The sequence below is a fragment of the Nothoprocta perdicaria genome, unplaced genomic scaffold, assembly GCF_003342845.1.
Source record: "Nothoprocta perdicaria isolate Ctin4 unplaced genomic scaffold, notPer1 scaffold_0, whole genome shotgun sequence".
Lineage (NCBI taxonomy): Eukaryota > Metazoa > Chordata > Aves > Tinamiformes > Tinamidae > Nothoprocta > Nothoprocta perdicaria.
The window spans coordinates 14,651,030-14,677,439 of record NW_020454092.1 but is presented as its reverse complement, the minus strand read 5'-3'; the positions used below and the strand labels follow the sequence as shown (position 1 = coordinate 14,677,439).

General features: G+C 42.1%; 1 protein-coding gene across 9 annotated transcripts; it reads left to right on the top strand.

Annotated features, from left to right (window-relative positions):
• Nucleotides 1-2,901: 2,901 nt before the first annotated feature.
• MKNK1 (MAP kinase interacting serine/threonine kinase 1) lies at nt 2,902-25,590 on the top strand. Of its 9 annotated transcripts, none has more exons than XM_026033766.1 (14): nt 2,902-3,059; nt 3,550-3,637; nt 6,484-6,589; nt 9,917-10,015; nt 10,689-10,786; nt 12,205-12,284; nt 13,599-13,672; nt 17,030-17,134; nt 19,758-19,813; nt 20,416-20,511; nt 21,387-21,581; nt 22,184-22,348; nt 22,971-23,014; nt 23,973-25,590. In XM_026033766.1, exons 4-14 carry the CDS (start codon nt 9,919-9,921, stop codon nt 24,193-24,195), a joined length of 1,233 nt encoding a protein of 410 aa, XP_025889551.1. In that variant the 5' UTR covers nt 2,902-3,059; nt 3,550-3,637; nt 6,484-6,589; nt 9,917-9,918; the 3' UTR covers nt 24,196-25,590. The 9 variants fall into 9 exon arrangements, with proteins under 9 accessions (XP_025889551.1, XP_025889561.1, XP_025889600.1 ...); XM_026033776.1 differs by having other exon boundaries at nt 3,547-3,625; XM_026033815.1 differs by having other exon boundaries at nt 3,547-3,637; nt 22,184-22,285; nt 22,974-23,014.
• The last annotated feature ends 820 nt before the right edge of the window (nt 25,591-26,410 follow it).

The window sequence follows — 26,410 nt, the reverse complement described above, 5'->3', positions numbered from 1 at the left end:
AAAAAGATTTATCTTCCACTGGGAAGACAAAAAGGGACAGCAGCTCGGAGGAGGTGAGGATATAGGTGTGGGTAATAAGGCTGCCAGGTAAACTAGTCGAAAGAATGGAAAAACGAGAAAATGCATCCTAACAGAGAAAGATATGGGCTTATCATAAGTAAGGGAGGTTTAAGCAGGCGAGGCTGGAATACAGGTAAGCTGTTGTGTTTGCGGTCTGCAGAAGAAACAAGTGTCCAGCACTGATTTCTCAAAGTCCTTTAGAGATTTTAGCACACACGTGAGATAGAGACAGTGAAATTCCGGCATGGCTGAGCTGAAGCCTGATGCAGGTACCGGAGAGCAGAGGTCACCTCCTTTCCCTGCAACTGGACTGGTGTGTGGCACGATATAAATATCACCTCCTTTCTCCTGCAGATCTCACAGGAGGTGTTTGATTAAGGTTCAAAGCAATAACTGGGGCCACTTGTAGACCAGCACATTCAGCAGAAGCTCCCATGGAGCAGCTTGGGGTGGTGCAGTGGCAAGACACAAAGCAGACAACAAAGTTGAGCGAAACAGTGGCAATTCTGTATGGACATCCAGGTTGACGCCGAGAATGAAAACAGATTTACATTAATCCTCTTGGTTTGTCTTTACTTTTTTTCTTGTGTGATTAGTCTGATCTGCTTGAAGGGGTATCTAGCTGACTGAATAGCAGGAGACAAGACAAAGAGCATCCACTTCAGCCACAGTGCTCTGAAGGCAAAGAGACACAAGACTCTCCCCTTGCTACCTGGCACACTGCTGAGATGTGCAAGCACGTAGGTGGATCCTCAGGCTAGGCTGGAAACCTGTGTAAAATCAATGGCTTGTATAGAAATGCTTGCAGGGAGCAGAGCAAAGACAGAAAGCAGACAAGGAAATGGACTTCCAATATCATGCTGCTGGCAGGGCACAGACTGCGTGGTTTCAATTCGGTGGGAAAGCTAAGACAACAAAAAAATCTCAATACAAGGGTTTCTACAAAGTCTTCTCTGTCATCCCCCTTGTGTCCTGACACATTGCAAGGGTGAATATTTCATGCAGACAGATGTGATAGTTTCTTTTTTTTTTTTTTTTCTTTTTTTTTTGATCTCGCCATGGTGTTTTCTGAGGAGGTATTGCTTTATCCTGAATTTTGTTGGATTAATTACTGCCTTACTCCACAAGCAGCTCTCAGCACAGCTTGACTGTGCCGCACAAGTGGTGCTAATCCACCTTGTGCCCGCGCTACAGCTGGAGCAGGGCTGTCAGGCAGCTTCCTTCAGGAATGCTCTCCTGAAGGATGTGTCATGGAGGAGAGAGCAAAGGGGAGGACGACACAGCTGTGCAAAGATGGAAAGCAACCTTCTTGCCGTTGGTGGCGAGGATGGGCTGAGGATTAATCTCCTGACCAGTAGTTTTTCAGCCCCTAGGGAGGAACTGGCTGTTTCCGAGGATGCCTCCAGGTCTGGAGTCTGCAGCATCATGGTGGGTGTCCCTAGCTGAGGTCTGGGTTGTCACAGGTCTAACATGAGGGTCTCACTGATGGGTGTCTTGGCTGCCTTGCTGCACAGGAGCACACTTGGCCTTAGCCAAGACGCCACAGCCAAGACCCCGTGCCTGCCATGGTCAAACAGGAGCAGGCTGAAGGACATGGAAGGAGCACTCATGGCCTTGACAGCCACCATGCCCCATGGCTCTGCCTGTGGGTCCCCATAGGGATGTAGTTCCCCCAGGATCCCTGCGCCCTCCTGCCCCTTGGGGACATGGGCAGGTGCCCCATGAAGAACATGGTTTAGCAGGCATGATTGTGATGGGTTAGCAGTGGGACTGGATGACCTTGAAGGTCTTTTCCAACCATAATGGTTCTGTGACTCGGAGAGGGTTTCAGCCCAGGCCGGGGACAGCCGCTCCAGGACTCCTGAGGTCCCTTCCCTGGTGGCCTCAGGGGGATGGTGACAGCGACACCCCCCCGCAACGGCGCGCGCCCGCACTGCGCCTGCGCGCAGCCCCCTCCCACACCCACCTCCCTCCCCCCGCGCCTGCGCGCTCGCCCCGCTCGGTGGGCTCCAGCGGTAAGGTGGGGGGGGGGCTGCGCCTAGCGCGCATGCGCGCCGCGTGCGCGCCCTCTCTCGGGCGCTGCTTAAGAGCCGCCGCGCGCATGCGCGTTCCCCCACTGCACGGAGCCGGAGTCGCAGCGCCCCCCCCATCTCCCCCGGTCCCCTGCGCGCGCCATGGAGGTGAGGGGGGAGGGGCGGGAGGGGCCCCCGGTGCCGCCGCTCCCCGGAGCCCCCCCCGGTGCCGGCGGTGACGGGGGCACGGCGGCAAAGCGGCTCTGCGGCAAGGGTCGGGACGGGTCGCCCGAGGAGACGGGAGTTTCTGTCCTTGTGGCTGTTCCCAGGAGGCTGAAACCGCCGCGCTCTGTGTATAATGCCCATATGTATTTAATGGAGCGCCTGTGGATGGGCTGTAACGCTTCAGGGTTGGTGGTTCCTGCTGAGGTTTACGGAGCAGACGGCTGGACTCCGGAAAGTGAAGGAACGTGCCGCCTGGCCGCCCGCAAGCCGGCTTGCCGTGTTCCAGCTCTCCTCGCGGTTCTTATTTCCCACAAAATCAGCCAGGGGAGGGTACGAGCCCCTGCCGGACAGCCCGGCGGGTCCGGGTGGGCGTTTGGGTCTGCCCGGGGTCCCGCCCGAGCGGCTCGGGCCGGTGAAACGCGGCCCGGCTCCGCTGCCCTGGCCCAGGCGCTCGGCGCCTCTGTGGCAAGGGCTTGATTAAAAATAACCCCCCTGGTAACTTTGTTGTGTTTTCCTTTCATAATTTTATAAAATGTGGTCATAAAAGTCATCTGTCTATTTTTCTTCCTTTGCAAACTTGTGCCATGCAACTAGTTCGAAAGGACTGCTGTATTTTTCTGGTATCTTTGAAAAATTATAGTTTGGCCTCTCTCAGAACGCAATTCTTTCTGCCTTTTAGGTGCTGGAGGGACATAAGGAAAAATTGCACTTGTGGAGCTGAAGATCTTCCACTGCAGATCTGAGGGATTGCTTAGCTTCCAGGTGATGTAGGTTTGGACACTTAAACATTTCTTGAAGTTGAGTATTGCCAGTCATGACACTTTTATCTTGCTGTAAATGTGGTGTGGGAACTTCCTGGTGCTCTCAGAAATGTGCTTAGCACTGTGAGGAATCCGCACTTAGGTTTCAGTAACTTTCTGGATAAGAAGGTGTCAAAGCATAGATTCAAATTTTATACGACAGAAAACTGCAAATTCAGCAGATAAGGTTATTAAAATTAGAGTTGGAAGGGGAAAAAAGGAATAAAAATAAGTCTTGCTTCAGACTTTTAAAGCTTCTTGTTTAGATTCACCTCTTGAAACAAGGTTGGCTACTAATATGGAAATGCCTTGTGTAGTCTCTTTCTGGTGGGAAATGTCATTATCTGATCATTTGCGGAGAGTCACAGCAGGAAATGCTTATCCTGTAGCTGTGTTAAATGAAACAGTCTGTCCTAACAAGTTTTTCTCTTTGGCTTACACTCGAAAAGCAGCGAGAGAGGCAGCTGGGGCTGGAGAAGCGCATTGGTGATGCAGGGAGAGTCCCCAGAGAGCCCTTGATGCCATCAGGTGTGGAAGAGGGTAAGCAGCCTGCAGTCCTGTAAGTGGCCCTCAGAACCTACTTGCCCTGGATGCCTTCTCAATTTAAAACAAATCTAGGGGTTAGAGAAACTCCAAGTAGTTCAGTCAAAGTACTACTACATGGATATATATATATTTTCCTTTTGAAATAGGTAAAATCTGGAGTTTAATTTTGTAATTGATTTCCTACTGCAGCGTAGCAGAAGCTGTTGAATGTGTATTGCTTGGTCAGTAGTATTAAGTATCTTGCTTAGCTGCACTGCAGTATTTGCAAGGAAGGAAGGAGGATGGTTTTCAGTGCTCTACCCGGGGTGTGTGCCTTATCATTCCAGGCAGGGCTTGCCATTTTTGTCTGTTTGGTGAAATATAGCATCCTGTTATGTCCTGTGGCTGCTTCAGGGGCATTACCACTTAATCCTAGACGAAGAAATTGAAAAAAAATTACAGGGTATTTTTTAAGCAACCTCCAGTCTTGCTTGTTATTCTTGCTGTTAACTCATAGCAGGGGCAGCTCACTTGTTTACTTTTGTAGCTTTCTAGTGAGGAGGTAACATTTCTCTGGTTGTTATTCTGAATGTCAGCTGATGCATGTAAAGAAATGCACGTATGTAAACAGAACTGCTATCTAAAGCATTCGTGCAAACATACCCTATTTCCTCTCAACAGGAGGGGGAAGTGGAGGGAATGCTCAATGCTCTCCACTGTATTCATGTTCTCCCTGTTTCCCCAGTAGTCATCAGAGTGAAGTAATACATTGGGGTGCGAATCTATTTGAAGTAACTCTGTTATACTGCAAAGTGAGATCCACCCATTGCGGGAGGGTCCAGCTCAGGGCCCTCAAAACCCTCGTGCTTCATTTGCAAGGGAAGTGGCTGACTGGGAGTGCAGAGTGTTAGAATCTGCACCTTGCGTACCCAGGAAACGACTCGGTGACTCTGATCCTCTAGAAGTATGACAGAGGGAATCCAAAAGAGAAGTACAGATGGAAGGAAGTGGTTGCTGTAACTTTTGCACTGCGTAGAGTGAAGAATTTTAGAAGGAAGTATCCACTACTGTAATGACTGGATGTTCCAGTAATGCCTTTGCAAAGAAGGCAAAAATGAGAATTTTTCTCAAACTTGCTTTTTCGTGAAGTCAGATCACCCAGGCTTCCTATGGACTTCTGGATATTCATTTGAAATGTTAATGCTCTTTCATCTTACTGAGAAGATGTCTGAATATTCAAGTTCTTCCTTCTCCATGCCTCATGCAGGTTGACAAATAATACTAGAAACTTTCTAGTATTTCCTCTGGTAGAGAGGATAAGAAATCGGCTTTTACAAATAAGAATGAATTATGGCAAACTACTTAAAATGAATGACCTATAAGAATGCTCACTTAAACAATTTTATTTCAAATTTCCTACAGAATATGAATGCTAAAATAATTAACCTCTGGATTTTGGGCTACCCTAAGGAATTGGAGCATTTTTCCTCTTTAGACTGTTGCTTATCTTGACCTACAATGTTGTAACCACAGTTAGTCATCGCGCAGTCACTTTTACAAAAGTTTCTTTTTATGGGCTTCCTGTAGCTGACAGGTCTTGGCAGGACTGTCACCTGCTGACTGATTGCTGTTTCATCTGCATAGTTCAAAGTGCTGCCCGAAGAAGGGAGGGTCCAAGGATGATGTGAGTACCTGATGAGCACCTAAGCTGGGAGCAAGCTGAGACTGAGGCCTGTTTCCATTTAGGACTTTTTGTCTAAAGTCCTGGGTGTCTGAAAGTTTGAAGTGGCTTAACTTAAAGTTTTGAGGATTCCGTTCTCGTTTCCATTTGAAGTCCGAGTGCCATGGGTATGTCATCCTTGTGGAACCTAGGGACTTACTGGTGTCATTGACTGTCAGTAGTTGGTTGGACATGTAAAGCCTGGCTTTGAAAGTAAGTCTAAATCAAGGGAGAGAAGTTAGATGGTCTTCAGAACGTTTATTGTTCAATTAGCCAAAAATAGTGTTTTCAAACCTCAGGAAAGCCTCATCAAAGATCTCAGTGTTTTATTCAGTCTAAATAAATAAATAAAAAAAATCTTTGCTTTTGCAGTGGGACACTAATGTTTCTGTAGTTGCATTGGTTTAGGTACCACCTTGGTGGTCCAAAATGTCTCATGCTGACACATCAGCTAAGAGTTGGTTTCCCCTGTCAAACTGAGGGTTGCTGCTGTTCTCTGTGAATCCCTGAAGGTTTTATTTGAGGGTCATAATTCTCCTTTTCTTGTAGCAGCTGGTTTTATCTGATCTCTGTTAATTGTGGCTTGCTAGGAGTGAATGCAGGTAGTACCTGTTCTCAGCAGAAAATTTCCATCTGTTAAAAGTGCTTATTCATGCTGCTGCTCTGTGTGAGCTTGCTCAGCTGTCATCAAGACCAGCTGCAAGATAAGGTTTTTTTTAATCTGTTGTTGTAGTGCTTGACATCTTGGTAGCCAACTGACGTAAGGTGGGAATAGGATTCTTCTTGTCCATGAAGAATAACTCTTAAACTCATTGTGATATAATAGTGTTGCAGCAATTAGAACTAAGTAATACCAGAAATCCCTCTTTTGTTTTTGCAAGAATGTAAGGGGATGGGGTGGGATGCTGCTGTTCTGTGAAAGTGAATAGAGCTCTGAGAAACTGGTTATCTTCTGCTTTCTGTATTTCTGGGTTACAAAATCTTTAATGCAGGGGCATGCTCTTCCTGTGTGTTCACACGGAGCCCGGTACTACAGGTTCTACCTCCTTTTGAGACTCTGAGCACTGCCTTAATGTGTATAACAACATTCATATGATTTCTGGATGTAAATATGATTTTTTTTTTTTTTGCTACTTTTCAGTTAGTGAACAGCCCTGCTCAGTCAAGATCTGGTTCTGAAGAAGATGCAGTTACTCAAAATCTCTGCTTAAGCTGCCTTCTTCCACTGAACTCAAACGCACAAACAGGTATCTGCTTCTTGATAGAAAAGGCGTCTGAACTGTGTTCTCTAGGTGCTTCCCGGTTATATTATGTGTGCTTATGTTTTTTATTAAAATATGTCCTTGTTTTGCTTTTGGAAAGAACATTCAAATGAAAAGGGTTTGCTTATGGATAGCTACTTTTGACATGTTTGTGTGCAAAGAGATAGGAAGCAAGATAAAAGGAGTTTTTTTTTCTTTTTTTCTTTAAGACTGAGATGTAGTGAAACTTGTGGTAATGGTTCTTGTTCATTTTTCAGTATTTGTGAGTTGTCTTTAAGTGCTGCTCTTCATCCTTCTGGAAATAGATGTAGAGGCCCCAATAAGCAATAAGAAAAGGCTTCTGTCTGCAACTATCACCTGCCCACACAAGGCTCTGAATAACGTGTGTATTCTGTACTACTTCAGCTTTGAATTAAAATGATAATAAAATGCAGGAACTCCAAGAAGACTGTAGTTAAAACAGAAACTTGCCTCTTTTTTTTTTTTTGTCTTTTGCACTATGGACATGGGCAAAAGTCCTCACTGTAAGAAAAGGACAGACAAGCACTTGAACTGATGTTTTTCTTCAGCTTTTGTCAGACTGCTAGGAAAAAACATCCCTTAGAAAAACAATCTGACTCTTACAGTTGAGAGAGATTTAAAAACTGCTCTTTATCAAAAGGTTTCACTATCTGCTGCACATAATGCTCACAAAACAGCAGAGTATTGTACTCCCACCTCTGCACTCCAGCCGGACTGTAAGGTGGAGAGACAAGCAGGTTTGGTGGAAGCAGGAGTTCAAGAGTTGTTCACCTGTGTCGTATAATGACTTTTAAATGATAGAGGTCGATGTTTCTCTTGGGCCTGGTGTGTCCAAGGGCCATTTCCTCTGGAGCAGTTTGTCCTGTCTCTAAGCTTCTCATCTGGCAGGGTGAGTTTCCCAAGTGCCCACAGTGCCTGTGCCAGCAAAGGAGGTCCTGCAGCATGCAAGACACCTCAGCATGGCACAGGTGGTTGGGGGTCACTGTCTTAGAGTGTCAAAAGAAGCTGTCTTGGTTTGTATAGTCATAAAAACCACCCATTTCTTTGGGAAGTTGAATAGCTCGTCAAGGAGGAAGAACCTGCGAAGTATTTAGCTGGACTAAAGGCATTTTCTTCTAAGTCTCATTGTTAGTTAAACTTGGTACTGGTTCATTACAACAAAGTGAATAATGAGAATGAAATTGTGATACCGTTAAAGGAAAAGCTTTTTTTTGTTGTTATTGTTGTTAGAGAAGTGAACAACACAGTAGCATGAAATGGCAGACCAGAAGGATAATAAAAAGTTAATCTAGCAAATATTTCATGCCAGCAGCAAATTTGATCTAGACCAGAGGTTGGAAAGATTAGCTTTTCAGTAATTTGGTTTCTGTATACATGAATAGTGAACTTCCTGGTTTCAAGGAGGCAGTTCTCTGTAATTTAGGAATTGACTCAGACTAAAGGGAATTGAAATAACGTAACGAACTATGAAACTCTGGATTGTAAATATCATGTCAACTGGTAGAGTGCAGGAGGATATATCATCTGTGCTAAGGTGCAGGATTCATCCCACATCTTTTTGTGCAACTTTTATCCTGTTACGAGCCTTGAATCTGTAATACTTAAAATGCCCTAGAACCTGTCCAGGTATGACTTGAAGAAGCTCTAAATAGCTCCGTGTCTGTTGTTTTGATGCCCAGCGCTGAATAACTTCTAATGTAGATTGAACTCATGGCATTTTAGGACTTACTGTCAAAGACCAACCTTCCATTTTTGTCAAAATTCAAAACGGTGTGGGTGTAAGTTTGGGTTAAAAGAAAAAAGGTACTGTTTCAGAAGTCGGTGAAATATATGCCTTTATATGTGCCTGTGTGTTTTAGAAGTCACATGTGTCTTCCATCATGATGATATCTTAAGTCATTCTCCTTACATTTTCAAATAATTACGATTTACTACAATCTTGAATAGGTGATTTTAGCTTTGAGAGATGCATTTTTAAATGTTTTAGTGAGCTGCTGTTAAAGTGAAATCTTTTTCAAAATAGCACTTGTCTCTGATTTTAAGACAGCTTGTGAGTTCCAAGCAACACTCAGAATAGCTGTTACTGACAGATACTGACACGAAAAATACTTTTTCCTCACCCTCGTGTTTTATGTGTTGGTAGGTTGCTGTGTAATATTTTCTGTCTCAGAGCTTCTTGCTTTAAGAACACTTTTGAAACAGTGAAAAGCACAAAAAAAATAAATTTAAGAAAGAGCAAACTTCCCAAGCAACTTTAAAAGGCCCTTTATCAAAATAGGATTGTTAAAATAGGATTGCTAGAGATTTTTTAAGGGCTTGCTCTTTTTCATTGCCAGTATGTTCATAACTTCACTATTCCAAGGAGTTTACTTTTTTCTGTGGTACAAGTTCTTTAAATGTGAATTTATTTGGGAATTTCCCTGCTGTAAAATGTTTTTATAGTGCTTTGCTACAGCCTTAAAGACTTTGAACCAAAATTTTTAACTGTTAGAGCCAACTTGGCAGGATGTGTTGCTTTTGGTTAGACTTTGCCTAAGAATAAGTGCCTGTTTTTTGTTTTCTATCAGCTTAGCTTGCCGAGTTGTTACCTCTGACTAAGGTCCTTTAACATCTGCAGATATATAATGCAGAGAATATGTAAAGGCCCCGAGCAGTACTTACTGTGAAGCATAATTTATCCACTGAGCTGCAGTTTGGGAGAGGCATCATGGTTCTGGGAGGAATGTTAGGCTAGTGTGTTAGAGGTATAAACTGACCTAGATTGCTCCTCCGACCTGTTAAAACTCTTACTCTGTCTTGCTGTGTTGAGGAATTCCCTGATTTCCTTTTGCTTTGGGAGCATATTTTCCTACGCAGAGTGACTTGAAAATATTTCTGGAACAGCTGCATAGCTTTACACGTAGCACCCTTGTGAAGGCTGAAAATCCTGACTTCTGCACATGTTTTGTGTTCATGCTCATGGTGACTCTTGGCAGGGTTACTGCTGTGCTTTGGCTTGGTGTGCTCTGTGAGGAAGAGTCATGATAAGCACATATATTTTTTTCTTCTGTTTTTACATTTTTGTTTATCAGACTTTCTCCCCCCCCCCCCCTTTCCTTTTAATTAGTACTCAAAATGCATTTTTAGGCCTTCTCTTGATTCTAGGGAGAGGATTGGCATGGAGAGAGATGGCACCTTTATTGAAGAAAGTCTTTGGGATAGTTCAACAGCCTAAACTCATGAACCTCTGTTCATTTTCTCCTAAGTGATTGATTTGTGCATTAAAAGACACCTTTATGTTCTGCCACACAGAGATGGTCAGCAGTCAACCTGTCCCCATAGCAGAAAATGGGAAAAAGAAAAAGAAGAAAAGAACCAGAGCCACGGATCATGTCCCTGGAAAGTTTGAAGGTTGGTGGCAATTTTCAGTCTCTTAATTATATTGTTCTGACTTCTTTCTGCTGCTCTCAGTTTTCCCAGTTGTTTTTTAACCAATGTCATAATTTAATAGTTCTGTATTTTTCATCCTCTGGGGTTTTAGCCTTGTTTGTCTTTTTCTTTAATAATGAATTTAGTTCCACTGTAAACTTACTAGTAGGGAAGTAGCATTGTGGGGTAGATTGTGAATCAAGGTAGTGACTAAGGTTAAACCTTAACATCTCAATTATATTTAAAACACTGGCTGCAAGTAGATCTTGTAGGTGTTTTCTGATCAAGGAGAAATGAAATGTTTTGCATGTGAGAATCAGCCCTGGGTTTTAACTGAAGACGTGGAAGGTGATGAGAGTCTAGCAATCACTGAGCTATAAAATAGCTGTATGAACAAATTGTCTTTTTACTGCTAGGATGAAATCTACTTTAAATTTGCTTAGAACTTGAGGAGGGGAAAAGGTGAAAAATGAAACAGATTAAAGCTGATGCTTTCACTCTGATACTGCATAAATCTCTTTCCCATCTTCATTACCAAGGGAATTTTTTCAGTTGCTGTCATGTGAGGGTTGCTTATCTGATAAATAGCTTGTCTTGATGTTATGTGATGAAATATTTTGGCTAATGTGTCCTTTGTGCTGGATTTCTTTGGCAGACTTGTACAAGCTGACTGCTGAGCTCCTTGGTGAGGGAGCATATGCCAAAGTTCAGGGTGCTGTGAGCCTCCAAACTGGGAAAGAATATGCAGTAAAAGTAAGCGTAAAATAACAACGATGTCGTTTCTGTCTGTAATGTGCCTGCTCTCGTTTCTCAATGAAGATCTGAAGAGCTATAATGGAGTGGATAATAGCAAAAGCTTTTAGAAAATTCTTGCTGCTTGAAATGAGCCTGCATTATAAGCATCGATGGATCAGTCACCCTAAGTATTGTGCCTCCAGAATGGCCTGGGATATCTGCCACAGATGGAATTCATAAATGGCAAATGGCAGTGTGGTGGGTAGATTTCAGGGCCTGCTTTCCTCTCCTGTCCCCACTGGAATGCAGTCATAGCTGTTTCTATCTTCCTTTTATCTTCCCTTAGGAAATAAGAGGAGGAGTCATTATCTACAATAGCCTACCAATACAATGCAAGCTTTTGAGAAAGCTGCTCAGAGAGCCCCAGTTACTGCCAGCAGTTCATGGAAAACTCTCTGCTGTTTTTTAGTGGAGGTGAATCTTGTGCAATACCATTATATTGAGTGGTAGAGTCCTTTTACAGATTCATGGTTATTCTGAGTTCCCAATTAGCTGCAAGCAGAAGTAGTAGTACTGGGAAGTTTTATGCTTGATTCTGTTGCAAAAAATACAGGGACAAAGTTTTAAGTCTCTTAAGGAACTTGATCCTTTGAATGTTTAAGTTTTGTAAATTCTGTTTAGAACTTTTGAATTTGAAGATACAGAATGAACAAATAGCTGCTTTGTGTTAGGTGTTCAAACACCAAGTCCTCTTTAGCATTTAGATGGTTGCTTGCTATTTATGGGAAGCATCTGACTGTAAAAATAAGAAATCAATACTGAATATAGATGGTAGTATTTGCAGAGATGTCATTTAAGGGCAGCCTCTGTGCACATCTGTTGTCCTTGCCCTCTTTGAGTCTGAGGAGTACCTGAAGGAAGATGACTTTGATGGCAATGCAGAAGGGCACTGAGATTCCCCATGTGTCATTTTTAATAGGACTTGTGTTATAGTAGGATTTCCATGAGGTTTACACTGTGAATCAAACTCTCATTTTGTAGTGAATTTGGTGCAATTTTCTTAAATGCTTACAGGGACTGATCTCTTCCATCGTGACTATTAGGTGTTTGTTATGACTCAAATTTATTTTTTTGTAAGAACTCGAAAGGATTTCCTTTTCTGCATCTCACAGGTAAAATGCCAAAGAGCTACCAAAGAGATGGTTCTTGTGTCAACTGAGGTAACATGTTGACTTGGTTCCTTTCTTCTCCTCCTTTCCGCTCTTCTGTTGGCTCTGCTGGCACACAAATAATTGACAGATGAGAATTTAAGCCAACAAAGGCGGAGTTTTTCTTTATACCAGACATGCCTGAGATTCAGGCTCTAGTTTGCAGTTATCCAGAGCCATGTACACAGTTCCTGCAATAAATTTTCAATATGAACTTTCTTTCCACAGATCATTGAAAAAAATGCTGGGCACAGTCGGAGTCGGGTATTTCGTGAAATAGAAACCCTCTACCAGTGTCAGGGTAACAAGTAAGTGCAGATTCTCATGTTTATTTTACTCTCTTGTGTTTTGAAGCTTCTTTCTGACTAGATTAGGACCTTTGCAGTAGTCTTAATACCAGTTGAAAGTTAGATTTGCAGCCTGTACAGATCAAGATTGTCTGCTTGTATTTGTGAAATTTAAGGAAATGCTTCTAAATTAAAAGTGACACAACTGAAATATTTGCCAGGTCAGTGTAGTTTCAATTTCTTCAGTTACGTGTAGATTTCAACCAAATAAGGAGTTAACATTTTGAGATTGTCCCCTGTGGTTTCACCATCAGCAAAAACTGACCACATTACCAGTTACTGCTGAAAGGGACAGTCTTGCTCCTCCTTTCCTTCCTCTGTGATCTGCCCTCATCTTTGTGCAAGGCTTCCTGCTTTTGCACTGGAGCTCTTGCATCAGCCAGGAACTAATTTAGGTCTCGTTGGATGGATGTGCTGAATTCACACAGCCACAGGATGAAGCAACTTTAAAGCTGCTGCTTGTGACTGAAGAGGGAATAACCTACAGCTCTGTCTTGTTCAGCTCTGCATCTCATTGAGCATTTGTTATAAATTTTTAGTACAGTACTCAAGGACAATATAAAACTAAGCTTATATAAGCTATAAAACAACTCATGAGCTTAAGTTGTATAGTAGAGAAGCAGATAACTTTGTTTTGCCCGTGATTAAGTGTATATGGTCATCTAGAATGTAACTGATTTAAAATCTTCAGCTCTTGTGGCTAGATGCAGAATTTAGCTTTTGTGTCTATTGTAAGAAGAGAAGGGTCTGACTTGTTTGACATTATTGTCATGTCCTGTGTGCTCTTCGTTGTGCTGCAAACCCTACAGACTGTCTGAACAGGGTTAGGCTAAAAACGGAAACTAATGTGCTGGTCTGAAGGTTTGTTGACAGATGTCTGCCTGTTCACAAGACATTTTGCTTTGTAACTTCCAAGAAGAAAAGAGAATGCCAATTTAAATATTGTTTTGTTCTTGCCTTCAGCACAAATACGCTTGCAAATTACTGAATACAAGGTATTATCAGTTATCTTCCTATCAGTTGAACAGTAACAGAACCCTTTTGCAGCTCTGTCTGCAGGGGATTTGTTATTGGACATACTCCTATTCCTTAAATTTCAGTACCAGTTGGAAATACTTATTTATTTTTCATGCCATAGGCAACCAAAGCAACTTCTTTAATTAGCATTTTTATTTCTGGTTATTTCTGGTGCTTTCTAATTATCCATGCTGAAGCTCTCCATTTTTCTACTTACACTGTGTATTGTTTCTCCTACCCCCACTCCTTTTTTTAAAGGAACATTTTGGAGCTAATAGAGTTTTTTGAAGATGATGCAAGTTACTACCTCGTCTTTGAGAAGCTGCGAGGAGGTACTGTGCAGTAGCTGTTGCTTTGTTCACTGTGTTAAAGGAGAAAATGAAGAGTTTAGATATTTTTATAGTGAAGAAACAACGTACTAGTTTATGAGGTTTGAAATACGGTCGCTTTTGTGAATTTTCATCTTTATGAAAAGAAAACAGTAATATTAATGCATCTGGTCATGCATTTGTAACCTCTTACACCAAAGCAATGAAAATGTCAATGCTCCTAAGATGACAGATTTGAATTAATATTAGTTTGTCTGTTGCACCTTGGAGGAAGGGAGAGAAAATATGGCAAGTATTCTGCATGCTCTTAGTCCACATCTAGATGCTGTGGCAGCATCTTCCCTCAAGGTACGGTTATCTTGTCCTCCCTGAGGCTCCTAGGGCAGCTGCTGCATGAAAACGTCTTCCTCCTGCCTCCTTGGGCTGCTCCGACTGCCAAGCTGTTGGAAGGCCACTCCAGTGAATGTGTGTGGTCACTGGCCTCCAGCATTTAGCATTCATGTGCAAAATGAAAGGACTGTGTCGTGCACACTGTGGACCTTCTCACGTTTGTCTGCTTTGGGTGTAATTACAGCATTTGCTAATTTCTGGTGTGACAAACTGTGAGTTAAATGTGACCCACCATGCAAATGAAAACAGTTTCTCAAGGTATATGCTTCTGTCCAGACAGTGAATGAAGAATAGCATCTTCTTTCATTGTCTAATAACATTTTTCAGTAGCAAACATAGGTGTGAGAAACACAAATTCTTCCAGTATAGGTGAAACAAAGGAGAGCTTCTTAGGAAGAGAGACAGGATTTTGTTTTTCCAGTGGTTAAAAGCTCCTGTTTGCTTTCTCTTACAATTACTGCATTGTTTCACTGTGGCTTCCTCTATCACTGTTACGTTAATGTGCAGACTTTTCTGATGAATTAGCCTGCTTGCACTTTATAATAGTCCTAGAAGGGCTAAGAATTGAATAGTGGCCTTGTAGTGGTAGATGAGGATGAATTTGCATTTTTTTTACTTCTTTTCTCTCCGTGTTCTTTCCCAGTACTTAACCTCTGAGTGTAGCAGCATGGCTGTCACTCTACCTGTGCGGATAATTGTGACACACCTTCTCCCCCTTAAATACTGTTTTTGCAGTTTTTTATCTTAGATTGAGGACTGAGGCTAGCTTTATCTCTGAAATTGTCAACACTTGAAGTGCGACGTGTGTGGGTTTGAATGATTCTCAAAGAAATAATGGGAACCAGAGGTCAGGCCACCTTCTGATGCACTGCAGATTCTGCTGTGAATATAACCAGTGTGGCTGGTGCCAGCAAGAACATTCATCTCGAATGCGAGCCTTGCTTTAATAACTCCAGGCTCAAAGATGGATTGTTAGCTTGAATGTTGGGTCATAACTTAGACTTTCCATTTGCAGACTCGCTTCCTGTAGCTGTGGCAACTGCAGGGGTTTTAGCTGTGATATGACCTGCATGACTTGCAGAAGCCATTCAGTAACTTTGCCTGGCAGCATTTCGTTACTGGAAGTGTTTAAAATGCAGTTGTGTTAGTGAACCTGCATGATTTAGGAGTCTCCTCCCCTTTTATTTTTCCTTTTTTTTTTTTCTCCTTCCAAATACGTGTTGGGAAGTGCCTGCTTTCTGGTGAATGCTGAAGAGGTGGTAAAACTGGCAGGGATGCCCTGCTCCTCTCTGTAAGATTCCACTACAGGAGTTGAATATAAAGGATATAGAGAGTGTTTTCATTGATACTGAGAAAATTCTTATCTGAGAGAGTTTAGGACATCGATTGTGTTCAGGAATCTGAAAATAAACCTTCCACACCTGCTGGTGTAGCCTGCTGAGTGGAAAGAGTACTTGAGGTTGCTCGGACTTGTTTTCTGTAAAGTCTGGAAGGTTTTCCATAGGGATGGAAACATTCAAGAAATATTATTGTCTAAAAGTCTAAAGAACAGCTCGACAGGGAAACCGTTTGAACTCTGTGCCCACAGGAAATCAGTAGCAAGGTAGAAAGTGTTATCAGCAATGGAAATTTGTATATTTGAAAACTGATAAACTGGCCCAAAGTGGCCATCTTCAGTTAGCCAAAGTGGCTAACTGAAACTATATTGCAAAGCATCCGTGAAGAGTCTGTTTATCCATCTTTCTTCTTTATGACTGTCTGGTGAAGATTTTTTCCCTTTTTCAACTGTTGCTCTGGAGCAGCAGCTGTTGCCCCATCATCGCATGGCAGGTTTCCTTGCCCATCTAGAACTAAAGAATAAAGATGAAATCCCAGAGACATAAACACTCACTGTTTGGGGGGCTAACAGCAAGTGAAAGCTGCTTTTTGGATTTCTGAGTCATTGCTTTAATAAATACCTTCTTACTCAGAAAAGTACAGATAACAGAGGTAATGTTATTTAATGAGAGTGAATTTTTGTTGGCTATATATATGTGGGGGATGTGTACGTGTATACACATATATAAACACATCCACATATATATATCCTACAGAAAAACATTTTTATATATTTTAAATGTTTTGAGAAGAGTGATGGAGTTAACATAGAGCAGGTAGGAAATAAAACCTCCCTTCATCCTTCGTTAAAGGTGTGTCGGGGGGTGCTCTGTCTGGAGGGCCTCAGTCCTTCAGTGTTTGTAGTTAAGTGACTGTCAGACCCCAGGCAAATTCTGCCCGAGCCTCATCTTGATCCGAGTGGGAACTGTAGTGGGCATTTAGACTTATTTATTTATTATTTGATGGCATTGAAACAAAATAGGTGAGTATTGACTGCCGGTGTGGGGTTTCAGTTGACACGTTGTGCAGAATGAGATGGGCTCATCGAGCTGCACAGCAGGCACAGCGTTCCGGCGCTGGAAGAGGCTGCTGTTCCAGGGCTCTGTCCAGCCTTAGACGAGGTGTGAATTTTACTAGCAGCACCACAAGTCTCTGTTCTTTGCATTGCGTGGGATACAGGGCAGTAGTCAGACGCAAGGGCACTGTTAAATGATTGCCTTGTAAGATTTGTTTAAGCTAGAATACTGCAATTTGTTTGAAAATAATCTGTCCAAGCTGCTCATTTGTACCTTGTTGTTTATCATTTCCTGTTTAGTGACCAGAAGATGCATGCTGTGAAAAACTTAGTTGTTTCTTTTATTTTTTATATGATTTCATAATACCTGGTACAAATCCTTCATTATTTTCTGAAAGCTGAAAATTTGATTTGAATTTCTGAATTTGTTTACTATTTCTGAAATATTTTTATTTAAGAATATGGGTTTTGAAGCACTGTGATTTCTTAGCTCAGGCAGCATTTGTTTTAAATGCTATATTTATATATTTCTATTTAATATTTATATTAAGACTTTTTTTGTTCATCTACTATTACAGGTTCAATCTTGGCCCAGATACAAAAGCGAAAGCAATTTAATGAACGAGAAGCAAGCAAAGTGGTGAGAGATATTGCCTCTGCTCTGGATTTTCTTCATACAAAAGGTAAGAGAAGGTGTCCTCCATCTCTAGTTGACACTATGTTTGAGATATGAAGCATAATTTATTTGTAAATAGTCAGAAGTCAACTTTAATTTTGCTAGCATTTTTATTTCCAGTGAAGTGAGATGACTGATTTTTTATTATTTATTTTTTTCTTTTTCTGTAATGCTTTTTCGATAGTAATGTGATAGTGTTAATCGGATGTGTTAAGATGGTAAATATTTTATTTTCTCTTTTGAGAAAATTAAATTTTAACTAGCAGCCAGAGAGAAATAACATTGGGGTTGAATCTGTTTGCTTTTTCTTGTTACCTAAGCTACTCTGTAAAGGTTACTCAAATGGGAGCTGTTTTTCCTTCTCCTCCCCACCCTTTTAATTTCCTCTTCCTTCAGTTTTTCAGTAATTTCCTCTTCCTTCAGTTGTGCAGAGGTTATCTGCCTTATTTACCCAGAGTTTCTGCTAGTTACAAGAGCTCTGTGTTCACAGGAGCAGGGTCCCAGTGTTGAGCTGGAGACCTACAGGTGAACCCTAGTCCTTGCATGAAGGCGGCCTCATTTCATTAGATTCTTCTAGGTTTAAAAACACTTCTATTTGCAGCAAGTCCTTTTCCTTTGCAATGTCTTCCTGCTTCTTTTCCTGCTTGGAGGCAGCACCTTGTTCTATTTCAAAACATCTTTGTGTTTTGGCCATTCTGCAGTATGTGATTGATGCATTCAGAACCTCCCTCTGTCAAAGTTACCTGGTTCTGCATAGATGAAGCAGCTTTAGCTAATGTGTGCTTTTGTGTCAGTGACCATTTTGAGTAGAATGGCACATGGCTGGAGGATATGCTTATTATTACTATTGTTTTATTGTGATGAACTTATTTTCTGCAGACATTTTCTGATTATTTTGATTAGCCAGATTTTACAGATCCTGGTTAGCTCTCAGTGTTGCTGACACACATTGGCCCCACAGAAAGTCTACAATTAAACACTTTATTTCAGTCACAGGACTGCATGTGTCTTTGTGGAGTTGGAATTAACAGTATTTGTACCTTGGTAGACTGAGCCTGTTTTTTTAAAGAGAAAAAAAAAAAAAAAAAAGCATAATGCATAAGGAATAAAGAAGTGACAAAGCTGAGTAATCTTGTTATTTGCTGCGACTGTGATTTCAGAAGTTCATTTGGATGTGGAAGCAAAGTTAGCTTGGATTAAGATTTAATAACCTTAATAGGCAGGCTGTGTGATGACCTGCAAGCTTCAGACCTGCAGAGACTCTGTAGTGGATTCCTCTGTTTAGAAGACTTTGACCTTGAGTTATGGAGAGAATAAAGAGGAGGAAGCTGTGGGGAAATAGATATTCAGGGTGCTTTGCTGTAGTAGGTCGCTTAACAGTTGGAAGCCTTGGGAACACATTTCAGCACATTCCACATTTTTCTCTAGTGATCTCTCAACCTTTAGTTTTAAATCTCCTTTCCCCAAGCAAAAGGGGAGTGATTTATTTAAATGGCTTCAGAGCAGCAATTGAGCATCTTTCTTGTGATATTTGCTGTGAACAACAGTTCACAGCACCGGCTGCAGCAGCATCCCCTTTGGTTTCTTGTTCTTTTTATGGGTCTTCTGTGTGACGTTAAAATAATTAGTAAGTTGCATACAAAACACTGAACAGGAAATTAAAGCAGTTTTATTGAGCAACTTAACAGTGATGGTGCTATAACTAGATGCTTTCAAAAATAAAAATTGGAATGAGGACAGCTAATTCTTTTGCCAGGGGTAGTTTAAAAGTCAGCTCGATGGCAGTACTGCCTTACACCCGCTTGGCATATGTGTACTTTAAGCATTCCTCCAGTGAGTTATTAGCAATAAAGGGAGCTGTTTTCTCAGCACTGTGTGTGACTGCAAGATGAAATACAGTGTTAGGTAATTGGGAATTTGAATTCAAGATATAGTTTTTAAAAAGAAATCCCTTGTTTCACATCACAAGTCAGAGACAAGTGTTGGGTGGTTTGTCAAGGTTCCTGCAAGTGTCATCACATGCCATCCTGATGGATCCCTTAGCTGTGTTTCACCTTTGTGTTGCTTATGCATGAAAACTGCATCATCATGGAGGTTACGATTGCTTTTGGTCACTGGAGTGAGCAGTCCTGTGTTTTAAGTCACGTCTTGTTGTTTGCGCTGAAGAAAAGAGCTTAGAAAACTCCCTTATCTGCAGATTGGGATATCTTCTTTCTCATAATATGCTGTAGCGGCAAATGTGCTAGAAACAAAAGCAAGGCTAGAGTTCAGTTAGATTGCAGCCAAGTTGCTCACTTGATTGGGTATTTTTGCTTCTCACCTTCTGCCTTGGTACTAAGTGTGTTCATATTAAATGGAGGGTTTCCAGAAACTGCATATTAATGCATTTGAAGAGCTGTTGTGACAGTGTAGGCTCAGCTTTGTATGCAAATTGCACAGACAGATATTTTGGGTTCCATGTCAGGGCTGCTTGTTCTGGCAGCAGTTCAATGAGAAGAGCCCTTTGGGGGTGCTTCTTTCTTCTTGTTCTGGCTGTTAACTCTTTACTCCAGATCACTTTCTAAAAGGGAAGGAATGTGCAATATAACAGGAGCAAATCTTCTCTAACAAGCATTTTTCCCCTTGTTTAGGTATTGCTCACAGAGACCTGAAGCCTGAAAACATCTTGTGTGAATCTCCAGAAAAGGTGCTACTGCTCTGTTCTCTTAACCTTCTGAAGTGTGTCCTTTAGCCTGGTTTCCAAAGACAGTCCTCACACACTCTCAGATCTCCTCTTAAAACCTTGTGAACCCACTGGCCACCTTCAGCTGAGCTTAACAGAACTGACGCCTAGGTGAGACTAAATTCTGAGAGCTGTAAGAACACGAACATCTGGCTAGGGCCAAAAAGCCAAGTTCCATAGAGAAGGTAAGATGATTACACCTTAGCATCTCATCTGTTCTGATGCAGCTCCCAGGTGGAGAGGAGATGCTTACAATCTAAGCAAGCACCTCATCGATGGTTCCCAGTTTGCCCTGGTCTGTGCTGGCACTTGTCGAACTAACGAATAATGAATACAGCAAGGTCAGATACTCAGGACACAGGAGCAGTTTTAGTAGGGGAGGCATAGGCAAGGAGTGGAACAAACCTGTAGGAGATGACATTTCACTAGTCTTATTGCTCATAGAATAACTCATATTCTATATTGGTTTTCCATATGGTGCTCATATACATGTGTATGTATATATATCAATAATCCCTGTTCTCTGGACCTCTTAATATTCTGTGATATTTTATTCTTATTTTCAGATATCACCAGTAAAAATATGTGATTTTGATCTCGGTAGTGGGGTGAAGTTGAACAGTGCGTGTACTCCAATAACTACTCCAGAACTAACCACGCCGGTAAGAGGCCTGTTGTGACTTCTTGCTTTTCCTCTTCTCCTGTAAAATATTTTTACACCTCTCCACAAGACAGCTTTCAAAGGGCTTATTTGTTACCACATTCAATAGTGAATAGATGATTTGAAGCAGGGGTGCTATGTGTGTGTTTTTCTCTTGTAGAATGAATATACAAAGACACGAGAACTGACCATGTTAATTCTCGTTTTGACCAGAGAGTAATGCACTGATTCTGTTTGTCTCTTATCCTGTCAAATAAGGAGACTTTCTAGGGGGTTTTGTGAGTTTTTTGTTTGTTTGTTCGGTTTATAGACCAAGTTTGAATCTCAGTTTTGTGTCCATTTCTCCCATTTTGGAGTTACTGTGAAAGACAAATCTGCCAATTTTGCAGAAGTTTTTTTCTAGAAATCACTTCCGTTGATATGTTTGTTTATGAAAAAAAACTTTGGATAAAGGTTTTCTTTTTTAATATATAAATATATTTATAAATGAGTATTCTGACCTTGTTGATCATAGATTTGTATGGAGCAGCTTACTGTCCTGCTGAAGAACAGCAGGAACTCTCTCCCCTTCTCTAAGACCTCTGCAGTCCTCCCTCCCGAAATGTGTAGCTAATAATATTTTCTTGTGCAGTAGGCTCACAAAACACTGCAAAGCTCTTGACAGCTCCGTTTAACTACAGAGGGTTGTGGCAGTTGTGATTTGCCTTAACAAAGTAAGGACTGCAGTCAATGCCAATATTAAACTTCAGTAGTCCCCGATGCCCAGTTGTGCTTTACAGGCTAGACAGCCTACTGTTAGCAGAGAGCAGAATGATAAAGATCTCGAGCCCTGATTCAGCCCTTCTTTTGAAAACATGCTTGAATTTGGTCTCCTAGTGTGGGTCTGCAGAGTACATGGCACCCGAAGTGGTTGAGGTCTTCACGGAGGAGGCCACGTTCTATGATAAGCGCTGCGACCTTTGGAGCCTGGGAGTGATTCTGTACATCATGCTCAGTGGTTACCCCCCTTTTGTGGGCAACTGTGGCACAGACTGTGGCTGGGACAGAGGAGAAGTCTGCATAATTTGCCAGGTGAATGCACCATCTGGGGGGTACTTGGGAGCTACCCTTTCCCCTGTGGACTTGGAGCATGTGAGACGTGCTGTAAGGCTGTGGGCAGCTGTGTGTCCAATCTGACTAGTTATCCAGGAAAAAAAGCTGTCAGTGAGAAGCAGGAGTGATAATACCGCCTTTTAATTTAAGATTTGACAACTATCTCTTTCTCCTCCAAATGTGAGATCTTGGAGTTTCCTCCTGATCCCTGCTTGGTGATTCTTGTTCTGGTTTATGGTAATTATCACAGCTCCTCAGTTAAAAGCTCAGCACTCTGAGTCCCCATGCAGGGCGTGTATTTTCCCTTCCTAAAAGCTGGACATGTTGTCTTCATCGTTGCTGGAGAGAAGGGGGGTGTTGTCAGCAGAAGATTTATCGCATCTATCATCTCATGCACTGCTGTGGAGCTGCCTGTCACACACTATTGGCTCCATGAGGAGACTGGATGGTTTCAGCTGTGCTGTTAGATGATTAAAATTGGATGAGAAGGATTCCATCTGAAAAGGTTTAGACCTGTCTGACATGGAGAAGTCTTCTGGTTGTCTTCCAGTTGCTACTTAAAATATTTTTTCTTTCACTAGAACAAGCTCTTTGAGAGCATTCAGGAAGGCAAATATGAGTTTCCTGACAAGGACTGGGCACATATATCCTCTGATGCCAAAGATCTCATCTCAAGGCTGCTGGTGCGTGATGCCAAACAACGACTTAGTGCTGCCCAGGTTTTGCAGCATTCGTGGGTTCAAGGAGTATGTATTACGCTTTATTTTTTTTTGACATTTATTCCTCTGAGTCATAAAACAAGCTGCGCCCTCTCTCTAAACATTTAGAGAGCATTAAAAGATGCAATATATCAAGGTAAATTAAATGATATCCATTAGCTTCATTTTTAATGAAACTGTGTGGTTAACTTTTGGAAGAATCTGTCAGCTCTTAATATTTCATTGTTGCATTACTGGTTTGTGTACTTAAACAGCTTTCTTGTGCATACCAAGCACTGCAATACACAAATTATTATGTTCTTCCTTAATACAGTCATGTAGAATGCTTGCAGCTGTAGCATTGAAAGAAGAGCAGTGTGATCTTCAGTTTTAGTTCCTAGTTCGTGCAAGCGTAGATGGACTCCCTGGAGAGCTTTTCCAGCTTTAATCTTATATTTGCAAGCTGCTGCAGTGCTGGGGTTATCTCCTGGTGGAGAGGAAGGAGGGATTGAGAACTGTCAACACCGATTTCTAAAGCCAAGGTGCCTGCAGTGTCCACTAGCTGTGAACATCTAGGGGAGTCACCTGTTGTGTGTGTTTGCTTTTGTTTTAAAACATTCTCTTGAAAAAAAATTGGTCCTCGACTAACTTTCTTAACTCCCTCTTTTAGCAGGCTCCTGAAAGAGGGTTACCTACACCGCAGGTTCTTCAAAGGTAGCCTTTTAATGTCTGTAAACTTGGCTGTGAACTGTTACCAAAGGAATGGGGAGACGGTGAAACATAAATCGAGGGATAAAATACCTGGGAGAGAAACTTTGCAAAAATGACTGCATTTGTTTTGTTAATATTAGAAATGCTGAAGCTCTGTGGTCTTTTTTTTTTTCTTCCGTTGTGATCTAATCTTTCTTGTTTATGGGAAAGGTATTGGAGAGGATTCCTGTGGTGTAGTGCTAATTTTAAACAGGAAATAATGATGGCCTTGGCCATGGGCTGCCCAGGAGGGTAAAAAAGGCATAAAGGCAAGTCCAGAGGTTGCGTTCTAATGGGTGAATAATGATCATGCACACAGACTCGCCTCGCAGTCCCTTTGAAGTTGGCAGTGATCACAGTATAAATTTAAATGATAACTCAGGCAAGCTTCATTTAAAGTGATCTGATGGCAGATTCTGTGTGCCAGAGAGCCTGAGTCACACATCTCTCTGCTGCTGCCACTGGTGATTCCAGGTTCTTCCTCCCCTCAGCAATGCGTTTCCCTAAGTCAGATGTGCAATTATACTGGGTTTGCAGTTTCCTTAAGTTGGACAGTGTTGCTCCACACTCCCCCAGCTCTGACACGTGCACCCTAGAGCGTGGCCTCCCAGGGGGCTCACTCAGGCTTGTGTGGGGAGTGCTTGGCAGAATGAGGAGAGAACAACAACATTTGGTTGTTTCTGAAATCCTAGAGGACCTTTGTATCTCACTGGCAATGAAGAGGCGCAGATATTAAGTGACCATATTGCCTGCTGTGTCAATGTTCCCAAAGAAGTAATAAAACAAACTGCTTATCTATCCGCATATCTCTGTAGATATATAAAATACGTGTGTGCAGTAGATATATATAAAAAAAAGTACCTTTGCTTGGGTGAAGAGGCTTCTGTATGTGTTGTAAGTGCTTTCTGCTTGTCCCCCAAAGGAACAGCAGCACCAAGGACCTGACGCTTTTTGCCGCCGAGGCGATAGCCCTGAACCGCCAGCTGTCTCAGCACGAGAGCGAGCTGCACGCAGAGCAGGAGGACGTTGCCCACGCCGTGTGCTCCATGAAGCTTTCTCCTCCATCCAAATCCCACCTCGCCAAGCGCAGAGCGATGACACAGGCCACCAAAGACAGTGACTTCCAGCCCCATAAAGCCATTTAAACCCTCGTTCGTGCTATGGATTGGAAAGATCAGCCTGTTTTCATATTTGGATTTCAGCGCCAATCAAAGCTGCTCTGCTTCTGACTCTTGATTTAGAAGCTTGCTTTTATGAAGCATCTAATAACTTTAAGGGGATAACTTTTTATGGGAATGCTTTTTGCCTGTCAAATTTGGTGCATTAAGATAATGTAACTGCTCTTTTTAAACTAGAAAAGATGTGTTTGTTGCTGAGTTATCTGAGGTGGTAAATCTCTAAGCTTTCCTTATTTTCCTCTTAAAAGAGCACACTTTAAAACGCAAACTTGAAAGCATTGGAACAAATGCTTTTCTTGCATTGCCTGGCAAAGTGTCAAGGCTCCGTATTGTGACTGCTCTCCTTGATGGTGACTCTTACAAGGTGCTGCTGCTAGTGTCAGCAGCGGGGACTGTTTCCAACCAGCGATGTCCCTTCGTTTTTGTAGACTCAGGAAACGGAGCTCATGACTGGGTGAATCGGTGACAATTACCTTTATTGGGATTACATTTTATGTAGATGATAATGTAAAGGTGCAAGCATTTATCAGGCTTGTAGAGATGGAGGGAACTGGCTTGCCTTTTTCTTTCTTGCCTGTAAATGCTTTATGCATCAAAATTGTGGGAGAAAAGCTGGAGGAAGGTATTATTTCTTTGACATTTTGTTCCAACTACACTGTGTGCCATATCTTCATTTTTCAGTCCAGTGTGTCCCCTTTTATAGTTACATTTTAAATCTGATGCAGCAGTATAACAGATGAGTTTGTTTAGTATCTGTTTTTCCATATTAACGCTATCGTCAGTTTTACCTTCCTGCCTTGAAACTCATCACTGAAGTTCTTCTGTATGCATTATCTGGAGTTGTTAAAGTGAATGGACAGGCTACAGAGAATTTCGATGTGTGCATAATTCAGGATTTCCAAATGCAAAGGTACATTTGTGAATAAGTGGTGCTGCAGCTGTGGTATTCTGCCTCCTGCAGTGAATCAGGCCAGATAGCTAGAATTCAGATTACAGTTTTAGTTCTGTGATGCTCGGGAGCTCAGGAGTAATTTGAAAAAGCGAATGGCTGAAGATTTTTGGATGAACAGAGTGAGGTGTCTGCAGAAAAGGATGTGAATGTTGAGCACTTTCTGAAATATAAGCTGTGAAAACTGGGCCACTGAGGTGCCCAGCATGATGCACCTTAAACTTTCCAGCCATTTCTGAAGACCTTTGCCTAGATGTAGTGTGCAAGGTGGGGAGAGGGAGGAGGCCTCCAGGTGCCAGCACAAACCCTCCCGCGCAGCGTGCGAAGGAGCGATGCAGCTGATCCAAGAAGCAGTTGGAAATGGAGCAGTCAAAGCTGAATGTCTGTGCATGGCTATAGAGAGCGGTTTTACAGTGTCTTTTAACAGTGCGCCTATGAATATTTTTATACCACATGCTGTATTTTGTGATTAATATTAAAGTTCTTATTTAAAGTATTTTATACGTTGTGCCGGTGGACAGATTATGAAATGTACTTGCCTTTGTTTTTATTAAAACGTCTTAAGTTATAGAGCTAATGCACTCAATTCTGTGTGTTTTTTTTGGTGGTGTTGTTTATGATTTTGGGTTAATTTGAAAAATCAAGAAATACCTGCTTATTTATGACATTGGGTTTAGCTCTGAAAACTCACCCTGCTCACCATGGCTGTATTCCTTTATCAGGTTCCTGGAGCTCTGGTGATCTCTGTGTATTCATATCATAATCTTGCTTTGATAGAGTCAAGAAGCCTGGAAGGGATCCTGTGGTTGTTTTTGACCTTGGTGAGAGGTTGTTTAACCACATTTCATGTTTTTTCCCTTTGATTTGTGAAGGAAGCAACGGTCCTGCGGCTTGACCAGGAGCAGTGATGCAGCGCAGAATATTCCACTCTCATGAAGCCCTGAAGCCTGTCGGATTCCAGAGCTTCTTGTGCCAGCAGCAACGTGAAACAGGGCTACTTAATGATGGAGTTGGGTAAATTTGGTTAATGCTGACAGGTCCCTTGGGGGCTCCTCTCTGCAGCTGCTGCCCCTGGTGGGAAAGGTAGACCCAGAGAGCAGGTTGGTGTGAACAGTGACCAAAGTCACTCTGTTCCTGGGTGACCTCTCCTGGACAGGCAGTTCACTCTCTGGTGTGTAAAATAGAGGAAGTGCAGCAGGACTTGCACTAAATGGTTAAACTTTTCCTGATGGT

Bases quoted from the DNA above. Each gene is read 5' to 3' on its own strand.
- MKNK1 (XM_026033755.1), top strand. From the start codon at position 9,901: ATGTTCTGCCACACAGAGATGGTCAGCAGTCAACCTGTCCCCATAGCA. The intron at 19,814-20,415 runs GTGCTACTGCTC...TCTTATTTTCAG, and splicing joins TGTGTGAATCTCCAGAAAAG to ATATCACCAGTAAAAATATG. The intron at 21,582-22,183 runs GTGAATGCACCA...TTCTTTCACTAG, and splicing joins AAGTCTGCATAATTTGCCAG to AACAAGCTCTTTGAGAGCAT.